This window comes from Ananas comosus, linkage group 18 (assembly GCF_001540865.1).
Source record: "Ananas comosus cultivar F153 linkage group 18, ASM154086v1, whole genome shotgun sequence".
Lineage (NCBI taxonomy): Eukaryota > Viridiplantae > Streptophyta > Magnoliopsida > Poales > Bromeliaceae > Ananas > Ananas comosus.
In genome coordinates, this window is record NC_033638.1 from 9,241,929 (window position 1) to 9,266,878 (window position 24,950).

The window sequence follows — 24,950 nt, forward strand, 5'->3', positions numbered from 1 at the left end:
TTATTTTTCCTTTTTTTTATTTAGGTTTGTCCTATAAAATATTCGCTGCAGAATCCAACGAGAGACATATTCAACGCCCCTAGGCTTAATTTGTCCGCATTATATAATTTAGCTGATGAATTTAATCAGAGCCACACGATTACACCATGCTTTTCCTAAAAGTCAAAAGCGACCAATTAATCCATCCCTTCATGCATGTGCTACCCCACTTGATTTATATTATTCTACACCCTAATAAGTAATTAACTAAATTATAAAAAAATCTTATTAATTAATTAGTCACTCTCCCCTCATATATATATACACACACAAGCATAGATTCTCGCGAGCTTCTCTATCTAGCAAGCACCTGCTTCTGCTTCTCTCAAAAGCCCTAGAAGAAGATGGTTTCGAGCTTCTCGGAAAAGCCGCTCAGAAGAAGATCAGTGTGGCTGGCCAAGGAGGAGGGGGAGGAGGAGGAGGAAGAGGAGACGAAGGTGTCGTCGACGTCCAACGACAACCACAACCCGTCGTTCCGGGTGTACTACGCCGTCACCGCCGGATCCGTGCCCTTCGTTTGGGAGTCGGAGCCCGGCACTCCGAAGAAACCCGCTGCCGACGACTTCAACCGCCAGCTTCTAACACTCCCCCCTCTCACTCCTCCCCCCTCCTACTACTCCGCCAACACGAAGAAGAGCGTCGAGAAGAGCCACAAGAAGTTCAGCCTCATCAAAGCCGTGCTCCCGAAGCTGCTCGGCCGAAAGAAGCCGACCGCAGGGCCGAACCGGCGGTTCGCGAGCCCGGGATCATCGTTTTCGGGCTCTTCGCGCGGCGTCGACGATGATGCGGAGTACTCTGGCTGTGTCGACGGGTCGCCGACCTCGACGCCGTGCGCGTGGTATGTGGCCACGCCCGGGCGCTGGTGGGGTTAATTAAGGAGAGCAAATTAAATATGTCGCTGCATCGGTATAATAATCAAGATTAAGGTAGTATATTTAGTTAATTACTTTATTAGAGAGGGTGCAGTGTGTGTAAAATTTGTGGTATTGTGCCTTGTATACCAAATAAGAAAAGAAATGAAGTGTTGACTTGTGTGCAACTTGATTAATTAAAGATATATATATATATAGATATGTGGGCGAATTTTGTTTGTATCAAACATATCTCTCTCTCTCTCTCTCTCTATCTCTCTCTCTCTCTCTCTCTCTCTTCTTCTTTTTTTTTTGAGATTTGATGTTAATAGTGGTGGATTAGTTGAAGGCGCTATGACATAAAGAAGAGGACAAGGTAGTTAATTTGAATTAATCAATAAAAATGACTATTTAATTTCAAGTGGTGAACGAGAAGATATTTACGTTTTGGGTTGATCCAAAATGTTCGCGTTTTCAACTATGTTGTAAGGATGTTACGTACGTAATTCATGTGGATGGGCGGTGACATATATAGCTCATTAGCCAATCAACTTAGTAGAGTAATTGAATATATTTTTCTACTATTACTAAAGTTAGAACTTTATAGTATTTTAAGTTTTTATATGCTTTAAATTTCTCTATCAAACTTTCTGTTTTGTAACTAATAATTCCAACACCCCATTAACGTTTTTTAGATCGCACGAAAAGTGGTGAGAATTAGTACTAGTAAAGTAAAATTACAAAGGATGAATATTCATAATTTTCTCTACCAAGCGACGACTACGAATGCGCGACATTAATTTATTGTTTCTAGAGAAGGATATATTGATAGCCGAGTTAGAAAAATTCAAACTATTATTAACCGTACTTAATGTCGGGCTGAGATTTTGGGAAAAATAAATGTACGAAATAGTTAAAATAATTGAAAGATCCCTAAAGCAATAAAGTGTTATTAATTAAGGGGTTTTTTTTGGGTGTCCTTTCAAAGTTAATTATAGCCATGCAATGTCTTAATATTACTTTTTTTTTTTTTTTTTTTTTTTTTAGAGAGATAGATAGTATCCTACTAGTTTTATTTATTTTATTTAAAAATAAAATTAACTAGCTAGAAAGTGAATCATTAGGATTCGAATTTGAAATCTCGGGGTATCAATTATCAAGTTTCTTTGCACTTGTGCTAGAGACGATCAGTCTTAATTATAATCTTATTGTTAATTAATTCCCACTGATGATTCTTATTTATGAAATTAATTATATGTAGTGCAAAGCACCTTCCACACAAATCAACTTTATCATCTTAAGACGCAAGCTAACTTAAAATGCCATATATACAAGATAGATAGGTGATAGTTGAACCTAATCTAGGTTTGCGATTAAATAAATCACGACGAGATCAAATTAAAGTCCCCCCCCCCCCCCCCCCTCTGTTGTGGTTGCTTTGTTCCCATCAATTAAAATTTTCTTACTTGTGAAACGATTGAGACATTGCATCTTCACGTAGTTAGCCATGTCCTCCTCCCTAAATATATATTCATTTACGCTATATATCTAGGCTCATCCTATGATATATCATAAATACTAGAATTTATTGAACTAATCAAAAAAGGTTCATAACGTACTCTAATGTACCTTTCTTAGTTCGCCAGGTATAAAATACTAGATATAATTAGGAAAAATGATGATAATTAATAAAGAATTAAGCCAATCTACGTTGTTTCGCGACCAACCAGCATATTGTCGGAGGAAGCTAGATATATGGAGTAGTAGTTAAACTATATAAATATATAACTCAAGAAGAATTTTCTTTTAGTTCTCGACAAGTTCCGAGACGTACGTGCGGTGAAACACTTTTGAGATTTAAAAATTCGAAACACATCTAACAAATGGACAACCTTTTTTTTTAAAAAAAAAGTGTCTATGCAACTTATTGTGGTGGGACTTTACGGGACATTAGCATTTATAGCTTGAGGCTTACATACTAACACCCTTGTCAAGAAATACATAGTAACACCCTGTGCCTGATAATCTCGTCGTTGATATTTCTCACTCTACGTGATGAGATATTCTATTATATATTTATCACACCACATCATCTATTAATAGTCAATCATATCTTTCCTTTTGAGTAAAAAAAGATAAAAAAAAAATTATTTTTTTAATAATCATATTGGGATGAATAAATTCAATGGGAATAATTCGATTGGTTGGCCACATTAGCAACATAATTAACGTCTTCTAAATTTTTGTTCATACCTGACATGTTTGTACGCCATTTATGAATAAAGTAGGATTCGAATCAGAGTCTCAAAGTTCAGAGAAACTAATTAGGTGGCTCCAATATAAAGCCTACGACGCTTAATGTAGCCTCGCTAAACCAACCAATTGATCGGAGTTAATGTTGGGTAAAGCCAACCTATAACTGAGTTTAAATTGGGCCTGGTTCATTTGCATCTCTAATAATTCCCATCCTTAATTTAGATCCCAATGTAAAATTTCGAACTTTAGGCCCACCCAAACACCCAAAAACAATATGGACCAGGTTTCGAGAGGCCAAGTTATATTCGAAGCCCATTAGGGCCCAATTGGGCCCAATACTGTATCCTGCGCTGCAAAGGGCCAATTTATCCATCCCTTGCTTTTAGTTCAAAGGGCCAATTTATCCATCCCTTGCTTTTAGTTCACGATGAGTTTGAAGAGTCAAATGTAAAAAACTAACACAACAAATTTCTCCAAATGTAAAATAAAATAAAATAATACAATATTTGGGGTAAATTTTTTACAAAATGTCAATGGTTTGAACGATCCTCTTTTTCTCCTTTTATTGAATCGTTTTCCTTTCATCTATTCGAACTTAAATGAAAGGTAGCAAGCATACTACCTACTTCACTACCTATTTCGTTTTCTTTTTTAAAAAAAAACTTCGCTGGAAATGTGAAACAGCTAAATTTTGAACTTGCGACTTTGGGTACTAACCACCAAATCTTTTACCACTTCGGATAGGAGCGGCCGGTCATAAATATAATTAATTAAACAGGTTTCTAAGCCCATTGTTGTATAGAAGAATTAATAAACAAGTTAACACATAAAACTGCATAAATTGATATCCAACACGACTATCGACTCGGTCTAACATATCGAAAGCTCCGGTTCTAAATTCTAATCCTTTTTCTTAGAAGGAATATAATTAAGAAGTCGCCGATGCACCTAATACGTTTTTTTATTAAACAAAAATCTCCATCAACATGCATCACTGGTAACAGCGACTTAGTCTTGCAAAGTACTTAATTTACAAAACAACTTCTTAACTAAGGTTGATAGCATAATATATATATATATATATATATATTACATATTGACCTAGCATTCGTTTGGTGATAAGTAAAAGAACTCTTCCAATGTTTTCTCATATTTTTCTAGGACTTTTAAAATGTAAATTTGCGATTCATATGTGATCTTTTCAACAAGGACTACATAAGAGCATCATATTAGATCCAACTTCGAATTCGAATATAATTAATCAAGATCTTAGCTTGTGCTTAACCAGTTCATAGTTGGTTTTGTTTGGTACAAAGTTGTTTTTCAATATATATATATATATATATATATATATTTTACCGACCGTCCCTAATGCAAGTGGCAAAGAGTTTTATGGTTGGTATCTGAGATCCTCAATTTGAAGCCTAATTGCTTCACATCTTTAATTAAGTTATTTCTAAAAAAAATAAATGAAACGACTTACATACTATCTTTCGCTCTCTCTCTCTATATATATTATTTTTTGGTTTTATGTTTGACTCTCTTATAAATGTCAAATTAGCTATAATTTAATAAATTTTCGTTATAGTTATTTATATGGAAGCAAGGGACATGTTCTACGTGTCCTGAAGTTTGGTTGAACTGCCCCAATTTTTTAAAGCTCCGGATGTGATACAGATCTTCTTAAGCGATTCACAACTTCAACATATTCATAAATAGATTGAAAAATAAAAGTTCGAAAACTAAAAAAATAAAAAAACCTCGGCGGTTTATACCTTGTCCTTTTTTGGTCGTTTGGAGCGATGTGCTCATGGTTTCTTTTTTCACCATCAACTTCCACATTATGCTGTAATAACAAACTAATCTAAAAAGAAATTGTACGCGATGGATAGCAATGGATAGCAGATGAACCATACCATCTGCACAGACTATAGCAATAATTAAATAATAGATAAAAATAATAGTCATAAAGTGGCAGGCGCTGGAATATGCGCCAAAACCTCGTGGGAGCGAAGGGACTTACTGAGGATTAATTTTGATACGCTATATTATTCCAAAGGGGTTAATTTTATACAGCTCGTCAGCTCCCAGTAACATATCGAATAGTAAATATATATTTCTAAAAAGTTCAACTTTTCATCTTTATCTCTGTAAAAGTTCAGTGATATTCATATTCGTCTCTCTAGTTTGTTACCGGTTGAAGTTCTGTTTTTTTTTTTAACAGAATACGAGTGAAATGGCATTTTTTACATTAGAAATATATTGCTTCAAAAGTTTCAATTGCTAGAATTATAAAAAATATATATTCTTCCAAAAATTTTCAATAATCATTTTCTTTCTTTCTAGTATCACAAATAATACAAGAAGAGTAAAAAGATTAATTTACTTTAATCACTAATCAGGGTTAAGTATTTTGTTTATAATTAACCATATTTTTCTAACGGAGATGCTTACAGCGGAAGTATATTTAAAAAATATTAGAATTTTTGTATGAATGAATATAAAAAAATTAAACTTTATAAAAATATATTTGTTATTCGATATTGGGAGTTGTATACAATTAATCCTATTCAAAAAATTGATAAATACGTACTAAGAAGTCATTAGAATCAGTCTTAACAGTACTAATAATGCATAATAATATGAAAGCGGCCGTCGCAGTGCGTGCCTAGTGTCGGTGAGGTAGCCCACCGTCATCCAACGGACGAAATTAATTAGACAAATCTTTTTTTTTTTTTGAGGTAAAATAACATATCAATTGGCATGCAACTTCGTCACGAATTTTGGACTCACTCTTATCTCTTCCATGCATGCCATATATATAATACATATATTGTATGTAAATAATACGTTTTTCCCACCTAACAAGTTTGAAACACTAGTGTAACCTTACCAGGTCTACTTGTACATAACGCGCGTTGAGTTCCAACCTTTAATAGAAAAATCTACAAGTTCATCTATATAAACCCCCCTAATACTGCTGTTTATTTCGTCCAAATTAAAACATTGAAGCCTAGCTCAGGCTAGTTAGTTGATCATAGCAATGGCATCTGTTCTTTCTCTTCTCTCATGTGTTGTGCTGGTCTTAGCTGCTTCTTTCAACCCTACAAGAGGGCAACTTGACCCCTGCTTCTACGATAAGCTGTGCCCACACGCACTTCCGGCCATCAAGGCGGTGATCGAGGAGACGATCGCAGTAGAGCCGCGGATGGGCGCGTCGCTCCTCCGGTTGCATTTTCACGATTGCTTCGTCAATGTAAGCGATCGATCAATCCTAAAAGTTCAAAATTGTAAGCTAATTACTTGTTTTAATACGATAAAAGCTACGTGCTAAATTTGTGATATTTGTTTGTAGGGTTGTGACGGGTCCAATTTGTTAGATGACACCCCTTTTTTCACCGGAGAGAAGAACGCGGCTCCGAATAAGAATTCGGCGAGGGGATTCGAGGTGGTCGATCGAATCAAAGATGCGGTTAACTACGCCTGCGGCGGCAACGTCGTCTCATGCGCGGACATCCTCGCGGTTGCGGCTCGTGACTCGGTGGCCGCGGTGTGTTGACTAATGATGTTGACTTAGTCAACTTTGACATTTGACTTCTTAAATTAACTATTATGTAATTTGTGCCCACAACGTTTGAAATGTTTTAAGTTATCGTCGATCTATTGTTTGAACTTCCATTGTTAGTACGTAGATTAATTACATCAAGCAAATCATCTAACTAATGAAGCCGTGTGTTTTGGTGGTTTAATTGATGCAGCTGGGGGGGCCATCATACCAGGTGCAGTTAGGCCGGCGAGACTCGACGACGGCGAGCGCGGCCGCGGCCAACAGCAGCATCCCCGCCCCGACCTTCGACTTCGACCGCCTCCTCGCCAACTTCAACTCCCACGGCCTCTCCCTCGTCGACCTCGTCGCCCTCGCCGGCGGGCACACGCTGGGCTTCGCTCGGTGCATTAACTTCCGCGACCGCCTCTACAACGAGACGGCCACGCTGGATTCCGGTCTCGCCTCATACCTAAAATCGCAATGCCCGCTATCGGGCGGCGACGACAACCTCGCGCCTCTGGACGATACCCCCGTGCGGTTCGACACGTCGTACTTCGACCGGCTCCTGCGGCGCAAGGGGCTGCTGCACTCGGACCAGCAGCTTTTCAAGGGTGACTGGGGTGGCGCTGATGGGCTCGTGAGTTTCTATAGCAGTAACCCTGAAGCTTTTGCTAAGGACTTTGGGGAGTCCATGATAAGGATGGGAGCTTTGAGCCCCCTCACTGGGAGTGCCGGGGAAATACGTTTGAATTGCAGGAGGGTGAATTAATGGGCCTTATTGGGCCTGTTACATGGCCCTTTTGGGCTTTGTGTGTCTTGTGTACTATTATTTAGTTGTGGGCTTTTGTGGTTTGGGCCTCTGTGTTAATGTTCTTGTGTTTGGTTGTTCAATAATGTAAACTGTTCTGAGGTTGGTTGATGCCATTTTCAATGAAATTGTATTGTGGGGTTCTTAATAATTAGTAGCAATTTTATATTATCTACTTATCCATTTAATTATACAATTGAAGTTTTCTTTTTTGCTTTCGAAAATTGAGATCTTAGCCACCTACAAATCGACTCGAAGCTCCCTTATCTGCGACTCGAACCAACAACCTCCCACCCCACCAAGGTCCTCACAATTCGGCAACAAATGATTTGGATATATTCTTGTAATAAAGGTAATAGAATTATGTGTAATGAGAGGGAAAGAAAAAGCAAAAGTAAAACCTGAGCCCTATTATATAAATTTTTTTAGCAATCGACCATATTTAACACAGTTGGCTAAATGCTTGATGGTTGATATTCGAGATCCTAAATTTGAGATCTAATTGTTTCACCTTTTTGGTTGAGTTCATTTCTAAAAAAAATGAACAAAGTCGGTAGCTTACGATCATTAACTCAAAAAAAACAAAAAGGATCTTGTAGCAAGTCCTTTCTTTTCAAATTACATGCATTATCTTTTGCAAGCCAAATTTGTAAGAGCTTCTCTGAGAGATCGGCAGTTAAATAGCTTGATTCAAAGTACAATTAAAACAATTTGATGTACTTGTCATTTGATATAGTGAGAAGCAATAAGCACTATATTAATTTCATTCAACAAGTAACTTCCAAATAGAAAAATCTAATACCCCACCAAGAGATTGTGGAAACCTCTAGCAACATTAGGATAAGAAGAAACCCCTCCTTCATTAGCAAGTTTTGAGACCCTCAGCTATTCTTTTCCATCTATGCACCAAAACTAGGGTTACATTAAACAATTAGTGGTTGGTACCTCCACAAAACGTAGTAGGTTGATCACTTTACCTATATATAAACACTCTAATCCTATCCGTTTCCCCTCACCAACAAAATATTTGTGTGCCCCTCACAATGGCAAGTGTGGTTAAGTCTTTCACTCTTTTTGCCCTAATTCCTGCGATCTTCTTCCCGGCCTTTGCGCAGCTCACTTCCGACTTTTACGACTCGATATGCCCACAAGCGCTTTCGACCATCCAAGCGACCGTCGAGGCGGCGATCATACAGGAGCCACGGATGGGCGCTTCTTTGGTTCGCCTACACTTCCACGACTGCTTTGTGAATGTATGACCGTGTTGCATTTTCTCGTGAATTGAGCTAGGAATGATAACATGATATGATGGATAAAATTTTGAAATTTTTTTTTTGAATTGGTAGGGATGTGATGGTTCAATTTTGCTGGATGACACGCCAGCAATGACCGGGGAAAAGACGGCTAAGCCGAATAAGAATTCAGCGAGAGGGTTCGACGTGGTCGATCAGATTAAATCCGCAGTGAACGATGCGTGCCTAGGGAATGTGGTCTCTTGCGCCGATATCCTGGCGGTCGCAGCACGGGATTCGATTGTGGCTGTAAGTTGATGTTATTTAGTAAATTTTACCACTTTTGATTTAATATTGCGCATTTAGTAACTATGATTTATTGTTGTTTCTTAAAAAACACAATTTTTTTTTTATATATATATTCTTTCTAAATAAACTTGTACTGATATACACACACATTAAGCGGGAACTTTTCAGAATCAAAGTGTAACAAAGTGCATGTAAGAGCTGCATACGAAGCACCCACACTCTCATGCCATCTAACCCCTGAAAAGAAAAAGAAAATATTGGCAGCTCGGCGGCGCCTCGTACGACGTGCTGCTTGGTCGCAGGGACGCGACCGATGCGAGCTTGGCGGCTGCCAACGCGAACATCCCCGCCCCGACCCTCGACCTCGCCGGCCTCGTCTCCAATTTCCAGTCGCAGGGCCTCTCCCTCTCCGACCTCGTCGTGCTCTCCGGCGCGCACACCCTCGGCTTCGCCCGCTGCGTCTCCTTCCGCAACCGCATCTACAACGAGACCGCCGACATCAACTCCGACTTTGCCGCCTCCCTCCAAGCACAATGCCCGCCCGATGCAGGCGACGGTGACGACGTCCTCGCCTCGCTTGACGACACACCGTTCGTCGTCGACACGGACTACTACCAAGGCTTGTTACAAAACCAAGGGCTGTTGCACTCGGACCAGCAGCTGTTCCAAGGCGACGGCAGTGACAGCGACAATCTGGTGCAGTTCTACAGCCAGAGTCCGACCGACTTCTGGTCGGATTTCGGGACCGCCATGATCAACATGGGAAATTTGAGCCCGCTCACGGGGGACGATGGAGAAATCCGCGAGAATTGTCGCGTCGTGAACCAAGATTAATACAAATTTGATTACTATTTACTTGCTGAATTTGATCAAATTCAACGAATATAATGTTTATTTTTGCGTGCATTGTGATGAGTCCCACAAGAGAGTTTCTTGTTTAACTTAGCTTGAATTGGCTAGGAGGGAATGGTATGTGTTGAAGTTATTGGAGAAGTTGAATACTTGTATAATAGCCATTCACTTGTGTTTATTTATTATTTGCTTGTGTTAATGGAAGGTAATGAGGTGCATTAGTTGAATACTTATTTTGCTAATTTATTTGGACTGGATCGTAATCTTTGACTTAGTCAAAAATATCGATAGGGATATATACTTTTGTCGTATATTTAATTAATCAAAATAAATTTGATTACTTGTTGCTAAATTTAAAGTTATATTACATACACACATATATTTATTTATATGCTTGATATTGACTCACCTAATGGGTTTTTTTTTTTTTTTTTTTTTTTTTTTTTTTTTTGATAGTTTTTTAGTGCCAAAGTGTATGCACCTTCCTAGGATGTTACTTCCACCAATCATGCATGCAAAAACCATCTTTAATTTTAGTGCGGCTGCTTCATGCGGATTGACTTATTTGATGCTATCCTCTTAATTTGAAGTTTCTTTGAACTTAAAAATAATCAACAATGGCCACCTCAGTACATTCCATAATCTAAAGGCAAGGTTAATGTTGAAGCTCCAAAAAAAAAGGCTCCTGCTGTAAGGTTCCTAAGGTGCAAACGTGCTTGGTGAATATGCAACCAGGCCAAACAGGCTTGAAAACACTACAGAAAAGTAAATTTATTATAATGTACGTTATTATGTCTATCTCAAATTTTTAGTTCATATTTACACGCAACTAATAATATAGATAGGTATCAAGGATATTTTGGTGAGTGAAAGGGCACAATTTATATGTCAATTCATTTCTTGACTAGGTGGCTTGATGATATGAGTAAAGTTTGCGTGGGGTATTTAGTGATAAGAGCAAGCGTATTTGTCATTTGTGGTGTCATAACTTTTTATTCACATGATCGAGATAAAGTGGATTTGGTGGTAATTACAGTGGCAGTGGTTGTCACGTTGCGTGCTAGATTTAAAAGTAACTTTGTTCATTCCCATTGATAATTACACATCCAAGCATAGTAACAAAGGAAAGATATATAAAACGGAGAGAATGATAATTGCATGGTTCAACTTTAAAAAAATTAAAGATGGTTAACAAGTAAATGTTCATTAATGGGTAAACAAAGTAGAGTTGATCATTGTACTTAATCATGCAAATTGAAATCAGAATTCTTAATTTCTCCAACAGTACCCAGACGCATTATGGTTTATAGAAACACTCTAATAGCCATAGAAAATAGAAAAATATGCACTAGTATTTGGCTTAATAATTATTCTAACGGCTATTCTTTTATGGCTGCATTAATTGCTGGAACTTGTTCAAATGTATCTGCTCAAATGCTCAAGAAGATCTAGCTTATATTTGGGCTTCTTTTAGTTGATTTTCCTACAATTTGTCCTAATCTCCCCATCAGTCCCTGTTAGAGGACTAATATTCCCCATATTTATCATCGCGCTTGGGAAGTCGCTAAAAAACTTCGCAAAGTTCGTTGCGTACGAGCTAACTTGCGAGTCGGTGGAACCGCCGTTAAAGAGTTGCTGGTCCGAGTGAAGCAGCCCCTTCTTGTTCAACAAATTCTTGTAGTAGAAGTTGTCGAAGATGGTGGGAGTGACGGCGTCGAGGGGCGCGAGATTGTCGTCGCCACCGGATTGTGGGCACTTGGCCTTTAACACGGTAACACAAGTTGGGTCTATGTTGGTGTCATTGTAGATACGGTCCCGAAACGAGACGCATCTGGCTTGTCCTATGGTGTGGGCTCCTGCAAGGATCAAACATGTATGGTTCCAAAAATGTAAATTAATCACCAAAACTATTACTGTTGTTGTTGTTGTTGTTATTATTATTATTATTACATACCTGAGAGAGCAACCATGTCACTCGTACTGAGGCCCTTCTTCGCGAAGGCGGAGATGAGGCCGCTAAGGTCAGAATTCGGGGACGGGAGGTCGCTGTTGGCCTCGCTCAAGCTCGCGGTCGTGGAATCTCTTCTTCCTAATAGAACAGCCCATGTTGGGCCACCTAGCTGCAAAAAGAAAATTAATCAAACCTTTAGTACGAGCGAGAGCAAGAGAGATATATCCTTTATAGCTTGAACAAAATCTCCGCACTAATTTTTTTAAGACCCAATAAAGGCCCAATAAATTGGGCCAATCTTAGCTGAGGTCCATAGGATTTAAATGAAGGCGCGAAAAGCGACACAAAAGGGGGAAAGAGGAGCCACATACTGCAACTACAGAGTCTCGAGCGGCAACAGCGAGGATGTCGGCGCAAGACACCGTCTGCTTGCACACGCTCTCGATTTGAGATTTGATGGTGTCGACGACGTCGAACCCTCGCAGAGAGTTGGCGTTGGGTTTTGCCGTTTTCTCTCCCGTGAAGCTCGCAGTGTCGTCCAGCAGAACAGAGCCGTCGCATCCCTACCATTTGATCAAACAAACGCATCAGTTTGAGATCCGTAAGATCCAAATACCGGTGTCCGCCATTTCACTAAAAGTTTAGTGTAGTAAAGTGTAATTAGATTGGAAAATAAGACATCAACAGTCACATTAAGGATGGAGATGGAGGTATATAGTCAGAAGCCTATATAGTCACCCAATTGAAGCCTAATATAGTCAGAAGCCTAATTGGATTGAAGAAACTCCACTTAGCACCCAATTTCCAGAACTTCATTCCAGAATAGTGAACAAGGAGGTCACTGTCTCAAATTGCTGGAACGAAAAAGGATGGAGATGGAGGTATATAGTCAGAAGCCTAGATACACGGAACACTAGTGTCAGCCGCCATCAGAGGAACACGCTCAAAAATTTGCTCCTCCAGTACAGCCCGTCGGACACGTCAGATGTAATCAAGTGGAGATGGACTGCCGACCAAATCTTTACCGTAAAATCGCTTTACAATTTTATCACCGACGACGGCCAGATAGACTCCGTGTGTGTCCACCTATGGAGGTTAAGAATCCCGAGCAAAAACAGATTATTCATTTGGATTCTCCTTCGCAAGAGAGTACTTACCAAGGACAGGTTGATCCGCCGAGGGTACGCAGTGGATAAGTTTTGCGTGTTCTGTGCGATATTTCCAGAAACCACCGATCACCTCTTTCGGGACTGTGTCTTTGTCAGATATCTCCTAATCAGTGCCGAAAATTCTGATACAAGCGATTTGGAATCGGGGGATGTAAGGCGGCTTTGGACAGAAACAGCTAACAAGCATAATGGCGAGTTGAGGACAAAAAGGCTGACCCATCTAGCGGCAATCTGGTGGGTGGTATGGACGGAACGTAATAACATTATTTTTCGCGATACACGGCCCAACGCTGCCCGGGCCTTCGAACGTGTCACGTACTTGATCAAAGACTGGGCTGACGCACTTTGACTCTGACCGCGCACCCTGTTTTGGTACCTTATTGGGACGTCCGTTTTTTTTAAGATTTATTCACTGTTGTCTACCTTTCTTTTCTTTTTACTTTTTTTCCTTTTTCTATTTATTTTGGTTTTTATTCTGGACCCGTCAGGAGGCCTTAGTTGCCTCCATCATGTATGCTTAGTTCATTTAGCCTAATGAATGAAGCAGGTAGCTTTGCTACCTTTTCTCAAAAAAAAAACAGTCACATTAAGTAACTGACCTATCTAGACTAAGGTTGATTGGTTTATGCAATAACTTTAATTAAGATGCACAATATTGCGTGTAAGATGACCAAATTTACCTACGCGTGCAAAACATCAGGTAATCACACCAATAAACTCTCTAGAGCAAGTAATAAGTCAAAAGTTACATTCAAATAATAATATTCGTAATAGCTGGCAATTTAGATATATTTCAATATTGACAACCTACAATATTGACTAAAGGTGTTATATAGTGAAGCAACATTTCTAAAAGCTTAGTTGGTTTCTTAGTTGTTTTCGTCTCTTGTCTTATTTTTATCGCTTTGTTGCTCTTTCTCCCCCCGGAGGCCCCAGCTGCCTCCATTATGTAAGCCTAATTCATCCTCTAAATGAATGAAGCGAATAGCGTACTATCTTTTTCTAAAAAAAAAAAAAAAAACATTTCTAAAAGCTAGCTAGTACGTAGCATGCATGTAACAGTAAATTGATTTAAATATCTCATGCCACGTTGCTATCAACCGGGCAAAGTTAGGTCATCGTGCATGACCCTGCAAGAGAATCGATCTAAAGATTCATTTGATGTAATATTTAAGTTAAAATAAGATTTAAGTTTCTCAACTCAATTTTTTTTCCAGGTGATACGCGCACGGAGGAGCAGAGCACTGGGGGATGACACAAAGATAGAGTTCCCCAAGATTGGGTTTTGGCTCTTATTTGCATAAGAGAGAGAAATATAAAGTAAATAGTTTGTATATGAAAGGTTGTGAGAGCTTGCGTAGTTTGTGATCAAAGGTTGAATAAAGTTAGTGGTTTTGAAACTTTGTCATCACCTAGGGTAATAAAATAAATGTTTACAATCATGTCGTCGACATATAGTATTAGAAATTGGTTCAAATTTATAGTAAACTCTGAAATTTTGTACGTTCCAAACCTACAGCTGCTCTATCTATATCGATGCCGTGCAAACAGGAGCTGAAATTTACAAATATTGCATGTTAAGCTAGTCAAATTTATATAGTCAAATAGTTTAATATGTAGAGAGAAAAGATGATGAAAAATTGAAGACTTGCTTGAACAAAGCAATCGTGGAAGTGGAGCCGGAGCAACGATGCGCCCATGCGACGTTCTTTTGCGACCGCAGCAATGACGGCCTTCTTGATGGTTGGCAAAGCTTGCGGGCACGACGTATCGTAGAACGTCGACGATAGCTGAGCCGAAGCCATAATATTTAGAGAGAAGAACAAGAACAAGGCCAAAGAACAAGAGAGAGTCGAAAAAGAAGCCATTAGAAATTAGATAGTGAAGGGAAGAAGATGAAAATAATGCTAGTATAAGCTTGTGAAGTGCTGGTGCACAACTCCATGTATTTATAGACAAGTAGAATACTCTACATACACAGAATGTGCTCAAATAGAAAAGGCACAAAAGGATTTTTTAAAAAAAGTTGGGACAGACAGTAAATTGACCACTCCACTTTGGTTTGGATTAGGCTCTAAGTCTTGATGGTAAAAAATAAGAGTAAACTTAAAACAAAAAAAATGAAGAAGCTTGCACTACAACACAGATAAGGGTAAAATGCAAAATATACTTGTACTCTAGCCTGTATCATGATAAAATATGCTTAAAATATTATGTAAATTTTTAACTGTATATACGCTTTATATATATATATATATTATCGATAGTACCAAACACTTAATATAATTGAGTTTTAAACCGTTGAATGAAAGAATGTGCGGTTAGTATGATAGTGACCCTCTAGGGTTGAGTAGATAGTTAGTTGAATAGTATAATTTAACGGATGAAAATGATCAAAGAGTATATCTAACGGTAGAAAACTCGATAGTACCAAGAGATTGATATTATCGATAGTATAGTAACCGAGCTCTCTCTCTCTCTCTACATATATATATCATAGTCTCAAATAGGTTCAAAAATTTTGCACCATTATTATTATTTCTAGATATATACAAGATGTTAAAACAACAACATTAATATACTTATTTGTCTAGAAGACATAAATTGACTCAATTATTCAATAAATTCATTTTTTTTTTGTAGCTTTAGTAGTAAAATTAAAGAAATCAGTCTTATTTATCTTTGGAGAGACATGCTCGGTTCAGATATTATAGAACAGTAACTTTAATTTCCACGTTTATTTAGAACAGTAATAACTAAAGTACAAATTAAATTTGATATATAACATATATTTCTTTACACAAAAAGACTAATTTTGATACGAACAAAATACACATTATTTGCAATTAAATTACTACTCCATATTCCAAAACTAGGAGGAAAGAAAATGAGCAGTACTAGAGAGTGAGGGACAGCGCAAACGCACGTCGCCAACCCACTATTGAAGGTCACCATCGCTCTCCACGTACTGCACTACTAATCTACGTGAGAAATTTACAAGCTAACCAAAAAAGAACAAAAAAGAATACCGAACTAATTAAGAAGTCGTTGCCGAATTGTTAGTTATTGATAATCGGATAAGACAAACATGCACGTCGCCGATTTCTTTTTTTTTTTTTTTTTTTTTTNAGAGATAGCACGCTACCTGCTTCGTTTATTTCATTTAGAAATAAACTTAGCTAGAAATGTGAATCAACTAGGATTCGAACTTGGGTCTCGAATATCAACCATCAAACCTTTTGCCACTTGCTCTAGGGACGGTCGGTCACGTCGCCGATTTTATTTTTGGAACTTGGTTGCATCTCCTTTGGCCGTACACAATTAATTATTTTATTCATATGACATCTGAGTAATGTATTAGTACACTTGTTTGATACGTACCAGAATTTGTTAGTGCATGATTAATTAGTGTATTGTGTAGAACTGGACAAAACAAGATGAGATTCGATGAAACTGAACTAAAACAATATTGCCGAACTAAAGAAATTGAGCGGAAAATAAAGACATGAAGTTTTTGTGTTCGAAGTGTTGTACGTACGCGACAAAAATTCAACTACCACATTTTAGAATAAACAACATCTATGATCTATATCACAGGATCATTATTACATTTTGTATTGCCTTTGTGTATATAAATTTTCTGTGCGTGATTAATTCTTCGGTAGGATCTGTATATTATAATTGTCTTGTGCAAAGAAATTTTGTGTATACAGTGATCATATTTATTGATCAAGCTAGCCATACATTTGTAGAGACGGCCATCCGATAATCAACACATGTATTGGATTGTTGCTTAGAATTCGCTTCCTTTTTTACTTATAAGAAAAATTAATTTAACAGTAGGTGCTGCTTTCTCGCACCTCTTTGTAACCTTGCATTATAATCTTATATAAAATATTAGTTATATATAGTACTGTTTTGACAAAGAAAGCAGTGTTAGGTTTAAGTACTAGTTTGGATGAACTGCTTAGTGTGATACACAGATATGGAAAATCATTAAGCTTCTTAATTAATTATATAGTGATTGTAAGTATATATATTTAGATTAATTTTTTGAGTAAATGATACTAGAGCTAATTACAAACCCCTTTGTCTCATGAGACCGTAGATTTGATTTCTATCTTTATCATCTGATAAATTATGATGGATCGAGTGGACTTATTTCCCTCAACATTGATTTTTTAGGTAACAGCGACGAGAGAATTTGGACTAAAGGGATTGCCTAAATTGGAATTTTGAGCTAAGTCCAACTAGTTAAGTACATACATTCTAAATTGGAATAACCGGATAGCGACGTATACTTTTTTTTTGACCCAAATAGGAAAAAACCGTAGACTTTTTGTTTTGGGCAAGCTTTCTACGTGAGAAATTTAATAATCAATGTATTGAAATTAAATATTTATTTGATAAGTATGAATTTAGTAAGTATACAAAGTCTTTTGCATAGTAAGTTATGACTTTTGATTTTTAAGAGCCATATTTGTTCCAATATTAATAAATTGGTGCCCAGCTAAGATTTATGATTTTTATTAAATAAGTCTAAAATCAATAGCATAAAAAGGATCGATCATTGCATGGTCAATTAAAAATTAACGTAAACAATTTATGATTTTTTTTTTTTAAGAAATAGGTAGCATGCTATCCACTTCGTTTATTTTATTTAGAAATAAATTTAGCTAAAAATATTTAACAATTAGGATTCAAATTTGGGATCTCAAGCACCAATTACCAAACCCTTTATCACTTGCGCTAGGAACGACCGGTGAATTTTTTTTTTAATGTTAGAAACACGTTTGATATGTTAGAATTTGATTCTCGGGCCCAACATAATAAGACTTTTACGAGTGTGATGTATATATAAGATATTGCGTGCCCCCACAATAACTCTTCTCCTCTCGTTCACATGGGAAAAATTATTATATTCAAAATTGATCTTTTATTCATGTTAACTAAATGTATCCATTAGTATATAGGCGATGATATAAGTGATTAGAATCATGAGCCTACGACATTAATTCAACAGTTAAAAATGGTCAATTTTGAGTTAATTTGATGGGAGACTAATTAGATTGATGTAGATATTTGTAATGTAGATTGACTATTTAAGCAGCATATAGCAATAAAAAAATTATTTACTTTACCTCTCAACTTTTCCTTTATGCCAAAAATAGAAAAAGAATGTGAAGGGGAAAAAGGAAAACTAGCATATATTCACAGTTTAGGCAGAAATGAGTAAATAATTGGGATACCATTTGGTTCGTTGATTAAAAACATGCATGGGTAATTTTGAAGTCTAAAAAAAAAAAGAATGGTTCAAATAAAAAGTTGTTCTAATAGCTAAATACATCATCATTTTTTTCTTTCATTTTATTGCTGGATTGATTGATTTGAATACATTTGTTTTGATTCTAGTATAATGAAGCGACATCATATACGAATCTTGTGAAAACAAGCCAAAACAAACTACATGTTTAAACAATGGGAAAAGAAAATTTTGTAACACTTAGATTAACCACGCAAACTGATAGTTTATCGTATCTTTAATTAATTGATCTTCCTACAGTTGGTTCTGATCTCTCCACTGCTTCCTGTTAAGGGACTGATGTTCCCCATCTTCACAATCGCTGTCGTGAAATCGCGAAAGAATTGCGCAGAATTCGTGGTGTATGAGCTAACTTGCGAGTCTGTCGAGCCCCCGTTGAAGAGCTGCTGATCGGAGTGGAGAAGCCCCTCCTTGTTCACCAAATTATTGTAGTAGAAGTTGTCGAAGATCGTCGGGGTCGAAGTGTCGAGTGGTGCGAGGTTGTTGTCACCACCAGAGAACGGGCAATTGGCTTGTAATGCTGTCGCGAAGGACGAGTCTATGTTGGTCTCGTTGTAGATCCGAGTTCGGAAGTTGGTGCACCGCGCATCACCTATTGTGTGGGCTCCTGCAGGGTCAAAAGGTGCAATGTAAACATTAAATTATGAAATTTTCGTACTCCGATAACTGATGGTGCATGAACAGGCATACGAAATAATTGAATATTTTCAAACTGTAATTAGCCATATGAACACTACTATTTTTTTTGATGATTTTTTTTTGCAATAAATGCTAGAATATTCTGTTTAGTTTTTGACAAAAACTACTGAAAAAGTCCAAACTAAATTTGGTAAAATTTTTATAAATTAAATAATATGTTTGTCGAGGATTTTGTGTCAAAAAACTAAAATTTGTGAAACCTTTTTGTTCTTGACCTATAAAAAATTAGGTTGAAAATTACAACTATCGGTACCTGAGAGAGCAACCATATCGCTAGTACTCAGGCCCTTCTTCGCAAAGGCTGAGATAAGATCGTTGAGGTTGGAGAATGGAGACGGCAAGTCGGAGTTAGCGGTGCTTAAACTCGCCGTCGTCGAATCCCTCCTTCCTAGCAATACCGTCCACGCCGGACCGCCCAGCTGAGAAAAAAATCAAAACCAACGGTTCGCATGACAAAGTACGAGACAGAAAGGGAGAGATAGAGATATGTAAAGATATAAAGAGCTGCATATGTATATATTGTAGTACCGCAACAACTGAATCGCGAGCGACGACGGCGAGGATGTCCGCGCACGACACCGTTTGCGGGCACACGATCTCAAGTTGAGCTTTGATTCTATCAACCACATCGAATCCTCGCAAGGATCCCCTGTTCGGAATGGCCGACTTCTCTCCGGTGAAGGTCGGAGTGTCATCTAAAAGAACAGATCCGTCGCATCCCTGCCGCGAGATTCATGCGATAAAAATTAATGACATGTACCGTATATAATTAATCAAACTATATGCATTAGAGAAACTTATTAATATTCTGAACTAACAACAATATTAGGATACTTAAATAAGTAATTAGTTAAGTTGACGGTGATTAATAGTTATTTCATTGGCAAGTAAATTTGCTTCATTTTGGTTTATAATTTTGATGCAGTAGCGGTGGATGAAAGGTCTCAATCGATCTTTTCATTAGGGGCGCATTTGGTTCGCCCTATAAAAGATTATTAAGAATAAAAAGATGTTCGAGAATTTTATTTCTATTCATTCTATTACTAAGAATGTTAGAGTATATCCCCGTTTAATCAAAAAAAAGAATGTGACATTTTTATGTTTGTTTCATATAGTCATATTATTTAGTCATATTATTTAAAATTACAAAAAATAACTAATTAATTAATTTAATTAATTTTAGATAATACTATAAAAAATTTCAATATCTTTTTAGAAAAAAGAAAGAGAGAATATAAGTTAGAGAGAGAGCATAATTAAAGAAGTAGAAAGAAAAATAGAATCGAGATTAGAGAGAATGAGAGAATTGAGATTTAGGAAAAGAATAGGAGAAAGAGCTTTGTTTAGAGAGAGAAAAAGATAAGTTTAGAAAAAGATATGAGATTAGAGTGTAAAGAAAAATAATACCAACTAGTCAGCGAGTAGGGAAAAGAAAAAAAATAGACATATTATAATTAGCCCAATCCATTAATTTGAGAATATCCATCATCCTTTAAAGAAATGAGATTAGTACTTTGGGATGAGTCTCATTTCCAATTAAATTTAATATTATCAACTAAACTACTTAGTATGTTTAGTCAAATACGTCATATTTTTTTTTTTTTTTATTGAATTATTAAGAATTTTAAAAAAATAGCGCGAATCAAACGCGCCCTAAAAGCTATCTCTATTATTGTACTTTATAATCAGCCAAAAACCATGTGGAGCACACAGAGTCAGGATGATACGATGTGAGGAACTGGAAATATAAAATTTTGGAAAACTTGGTCTATCTCGTAATAATATATTAATACTAACTTTACAAGACTACTTTTATAAATTGGCTGTTTGGCCCAGCTTGACTTTTCACAAACTTATTGTTTTCCCGTTTGAGTAGATGAAAATTGTAGTTCGAAACTATGTTTTTGCTTTTTAGGATTCAAAAATTCGATTCAGCACACCACCAAAACTAAAAAGTTGGATTTTTAATTTGTTGGCGTGTATTTGACTCTCATTTGCAAGACAAAAGAAACGATTTTGAAAGCCAAGACAAATAGTCGCAAACTTCATATGTATATATATGCGAATGATCGAAGGGAAGGGAGTGGAGCAAGAACTTGCTTGAACAAAGCAGTCGTGGAAGTGGAGTCGGAGCAGCGACGCCCCAATGCGACTGTCTGTAGCCAATGCACGTATGACCTCCGTCCAGATGGTAGGCAGAGCTGAGGGGCATGAAAAGCGGTAGAAAGTCGACGACAGTTGAGCTGAAGCTACTGAAGTTAAAATGAAGAAGAAGCAGCAGCAGCAGCAGCTTAAAGCAGAAGCACGAGGAGCCATTGCTAGAAAAGGACCGTGCTAGGATTCCTAGGTGGCTAGATCAACTATATAGAGGATAAGTGCTCAATACACGTGTATTTATAGCCATTATTTGCCCCATTAATTGTCAAACTTCTACAAGATTTATCCTACATTATTAAGACCACTTAACTGGATTTTTCTGTTTTTTATTTTTGTTTTTGTTTTTTTTAAATATCACTTGTATAGCTGGATGAATATTAGTGCATTTATAATGATCAATATATCCACACAACCCACAACCAACTAGTGTGGGTCGCAATCGATCGAATCGCATAGCCACTTAATTTTTTTGCGAATAGGTAGTACGCTACCTGCTTCATTCATTGAACATATGAATTAGACTACAGAGTTGAAGCAACCAGGGCCTCTACAAAAAAAAAAAAAAAAAAAAAATCAAAAGACGTCTTTTCAAGAGTCAGTCAGCCGTTTGAGCCTTCGCACCGCTAATACGGGATCAAATTGAACGCCACGAAAGATAAGGTTGTTTCTGGTATAGCCACTTAATTAAATGCATGAAAAGTGATCAAACAAAGTGGTCTTGGTACATGGCGTACACGTCGATCGATCCAATATATGTTTCTCCAAAGAAAAGAAAAGAAAACAAAATTCATTTTGAGCTCAAATAATAGAGTTGTTGCTTATATTTAAATATCTTTTTTTTTTTACGTCTTATGAATAAAATTTTTCTTTCATTAACGAAAAATATATCATACACTAGGAAAAAAAAAATTATTATATATAAGAACAATTATTTTACGACACCAGAAGAAAGTGTCTTCAAATATCCTCACTACATAGCAAACATTGACGTTTTAAAAGTATCGATATATAAATCATCAAAATTATTCGGATTTGAAAAAATCTTGATATTTTAAAACGTCGGAATATATCACTTTGACACATGATAAATTGGTATATATATCACGATTCACGACTCTTCATTTATCAATATTTTTACCGCCTCTTTATAATATATTAACAGTAGCTAGACTAACTTGAGATCGATATTTTTAAGTATCATTAATTACAGGAAAAAAAATTTTGTTAACTATTATTTTCCTTGCATGGTCCACGTGCTCGACCCATTGTAGCCACGCACCCATTTTGAAAGAGCATTTTATATTGATGAAAAATTTTAAAATCCTCTAATCATTATTATTATATATTTTACTTAATTATTTAATTTATTATTTATTATTATAATATTTTAATTTATTATTTTTTGTTATTATTTTAATTATGTATTTATTTAATATCCGTTAATTGCACGTGGGCGAAGATCACGCCTCGTGCGCGCCCGTTCCACACCAACGTGCGCGCCCGTTCCACACGAACGTGCGCCGTTTGCGCACTACTCCGGACATTCCTCACAGAACGTGGGAGCAATGTTAAATGTATATGGGGTGAACAACTGGATTTCAACTTTTCAATGGCCGACTCCTTTGTCACCGCCAGCGAATTACTCAACTGGTGCATCAAATGGAATATGGAATGCGTGAGCATAAAGGTAGATTTCGAAAAAGCCTTTGATAACGTCAATTGGGCATTCCTAAAAAATATAATGCACTGGCTTGGATTCAGCGACAAATGGTGGGGCTGGATTGAACAATGTATCAACAACGCCAAAATAGCAATACTCGTGAATGATATTCCGACAAAGTGGCTCAAGACAAGGAAGGGACTTAGACAGGGTGACCCTCTATCTCTTTACCTCTTCATACTTGTGGCCGACTGCCTGGCCAGGATAACTCAAGCCGCCGCGGATAATAACATGTTACACGGAATCGGCCCTAACGAAGACTGCAAAACGACGTTCCTTCAATACGCAGATGACACAATCTTTTTTTGCCATCCGCGGAAACGATACATGCGAAACCTCATTTTCGTTTGGAAAATCTTCGAGTGGGCTTCCGGTTTACGAATCAATAAGAGCAAAACGGAGTTATTTTACCTTGGCGCCAACCCAACCAAGAGCGACAGACTAGCTGATATCCTGCATTGCCAGGTAGGCAAACTACCTTTTCGATATTTGGGACTGCCTCTCCACAATAAGCCCCTTCGTAAGGAAGACTGGTCAATCGTCATCAATCGCATAGGATCGCGGATCGAAGGATGGAAAGCTAAAATACTATCTCAAGGAGGAAGGCTTATTCTTATTAACTCTGTACTAACCAACCTACCGCTTTTCTACCTTTCTATTTTCAAGGCTCCACGGTGGGTGCTACTTAGAATCGAAGCCTTACGAAGAGCCTTCTTCTGGAAAGGCTGCTCCAAAATTGCTGGGGGAGCCTGCCTCGTCAATTGGAAAACCATTTGTAAGAGCAAGGCTCAAGGAGGACTGGGAATAAAAGACGTGGATTCAATGAATTTAGCTCTCTTTTCTAAATGGTGGTGGCGTTTTCTGACTGAGCCACACCTGCCTTGGTGTAACCTCATTAAACATCTTTACTACTCGAGAAGAAGACCACTGCACGAGGGAAATGCCTTTGTACCCTTCTCGCAGTGGTGGAGATCTAGGAACGATCCGGTGTCGAGAAGCGTTTAAATATGGCATTTCATATGGCATGGGCGATGGAAGCATCATCAGGCTATGGAAGGACATCTGGATCGGGGAAACACCGCTAAGCACAGAATTCCCAGATATTTTCTTGGCTATCAAGAACAAGAATGTTCGGATTTCCCAATGCTGGAATCAACTCGGCTGGAGATGGCGTTTCATCTGCAGAGGATTCTTAGCCTCAGCCTCCTCGGGAAATAGAAGACGGTTAGCACTCCTAAAGGAACGTCTACTTCAATTCTCCCTAAGCACAAGACAGAACGTCTACTTCAATTCTCCCTAAGCACAAGACCGGACTCACTTAAATGGAGATGGACCTCTCACGGCAAATTCACTGTTAACTCCTTGTACAAATTTATCACTTTCGCCGGACAAAGTGAGCCGCTCAATCAACACCTGTGGAAACTTAAGATCCCGGTTAAAATCAAAACCTTCGTCTGGTTGCTCCTACGCAAGAGGCTGCTTACAGCTGACAGATTGATTAGGCGAGGAGCCCAATTGGACCCTTCCTGCGTCTTTTGTGCTGTTTCCCTGGAATGTGCCGACCACCTCTTCTGCAACTGTGTCTTCGCCCGTTTTCTTCTTCGACGACTGGCGGGGGCACACAACTTGGCTCCGGGTGGGGACGTACGAGGACTTTGGAATCTAATTTCACAGACCCCCGACGCCTCTTTAAGATCTAAATGTCTAACCAAGCTAGCGGCCACTTGGTAGGTTCTCTGGACTGAGCGAAACAACTTTGTCTTTCGTTCAAGCCTCTCCAACGTCGAGAGAGCTTCGGACAGAGTTTCAACCCTGCTTAGTGACTGGAGCTTACTCATGTAACCCATTCCCTCTTCCCCACTTTCTTTTTTTATTACTTCTTCCTTCTTTCTTTCGCCACTTTTGTTTTGTTTCTCTGTTTTCCGGGTTCGGTTTTTTGCCAAGGAAGCCTAAGCTGCTTCCACCTTGTAAGCTTAGTTCACTTATCCTATTGAATGAAGCAGGTAGTGTGCTACCTTTCTCTCAAAAAAAAAATAA

The 24,950-nt window shown here is 37.7% G+C and overlaps 5 protein-coding genes across 5 annotated transcripts; 3 read left to right on the top strand and 2 right to left on the bottom strand.

The window, feature by feature from the left end:
* Window positions 308-1,078, top strand: LOC109724281. The gene has a single exon (XM_020253054.1). It carries the CDS (start codon window positions 384-386, stop codon window positions 909-911), a length of 528 nt encoding a protein of 175 aa, XP_020108643.1. The 5' UTR covers window positions 308-383; the 3' UTR covers window positions 912-1,078.
* Window positions 6,122-7,655, top strand: LOC109723912 (peroxidase P7-like). Its single transcript, XM_020252420.1, has 3 exons — window positions 6,122-6,402; window positions 6,502-6,696; window positions 6,905-7,655. Exons 1-3 carry the CDS (start codon window positions 6,190-6,192, stop codon window positions 7,460-7,462), a joined length of 966 nt encoding a protein of 321 aa, XP_020108009.1. The 5' UTR covers window positions 6,122-6,189; the 3' UTR covers window positions 7,463-7,655.
* Window positions 8,406-10,123, top strand: LOC109723835 (peroxidase P7-like). Its single transcript, XM_020252322.1, has 3 exons — window positions 8,406-8,754; window positions 8,848-9,042; window positions 9,307-10,123. The coding sequence occupies exons 1-3, from the start codon at window positions 8,545-8,547 to the stop codon at window positions 9,874-9,876; spliced, it is 975 nt and encodes a 324-aa protein (XP_020107911.1). The 5' UTR covers window positions 8,406-8,544; the 3' UTR covers window positions 9,877-10,123.
* On the bottom strand, window positions 11,073-14,919 carry LOC109723758 (cationic peroxidase 1-like). The gene is made up of 4 exons (XM_020252236.1): window positions 14,667-14,919; window positions 12,217-12,408; window positions 11,849-12,014; window positions 11,073-11,750 (listed from the first exon to the last, which is right to left on the bottom strand). The coding sequence occupies exons 1-4, from the start codon at window positions 14,880-14,882 to the stop codon at window positions 11,365-11,367; spliced, it is 960 nt and encodes a 319-aa protein (XP_020107825.1). The 5' UTR covers window positions 14,883-14,919; the 3' UTR covers window positions 11,073-11,364.
* Window positions 18,380-21,352, bottom strand: LOC109723814 (cationic peroxidase 1-like). The gene is made up of 4 exons (XM_020252298.1): window positions 21,137-21,352; window positions 19,565-19,756; window positions 19,290-19,455; window positions 18,380-18,944 (listed from the first exon to the last, which is right to left on the bottom strand). The coding sequence occupies exons 1-4, from the start codon at window positions 21,350-21,352 to the stop codon at window positions 18,559-18,561; spliced, it is 960 nt and encodes a 319-aa protein (XP_020107887.1). The 3' UTR covers window positions 18,380-18,558.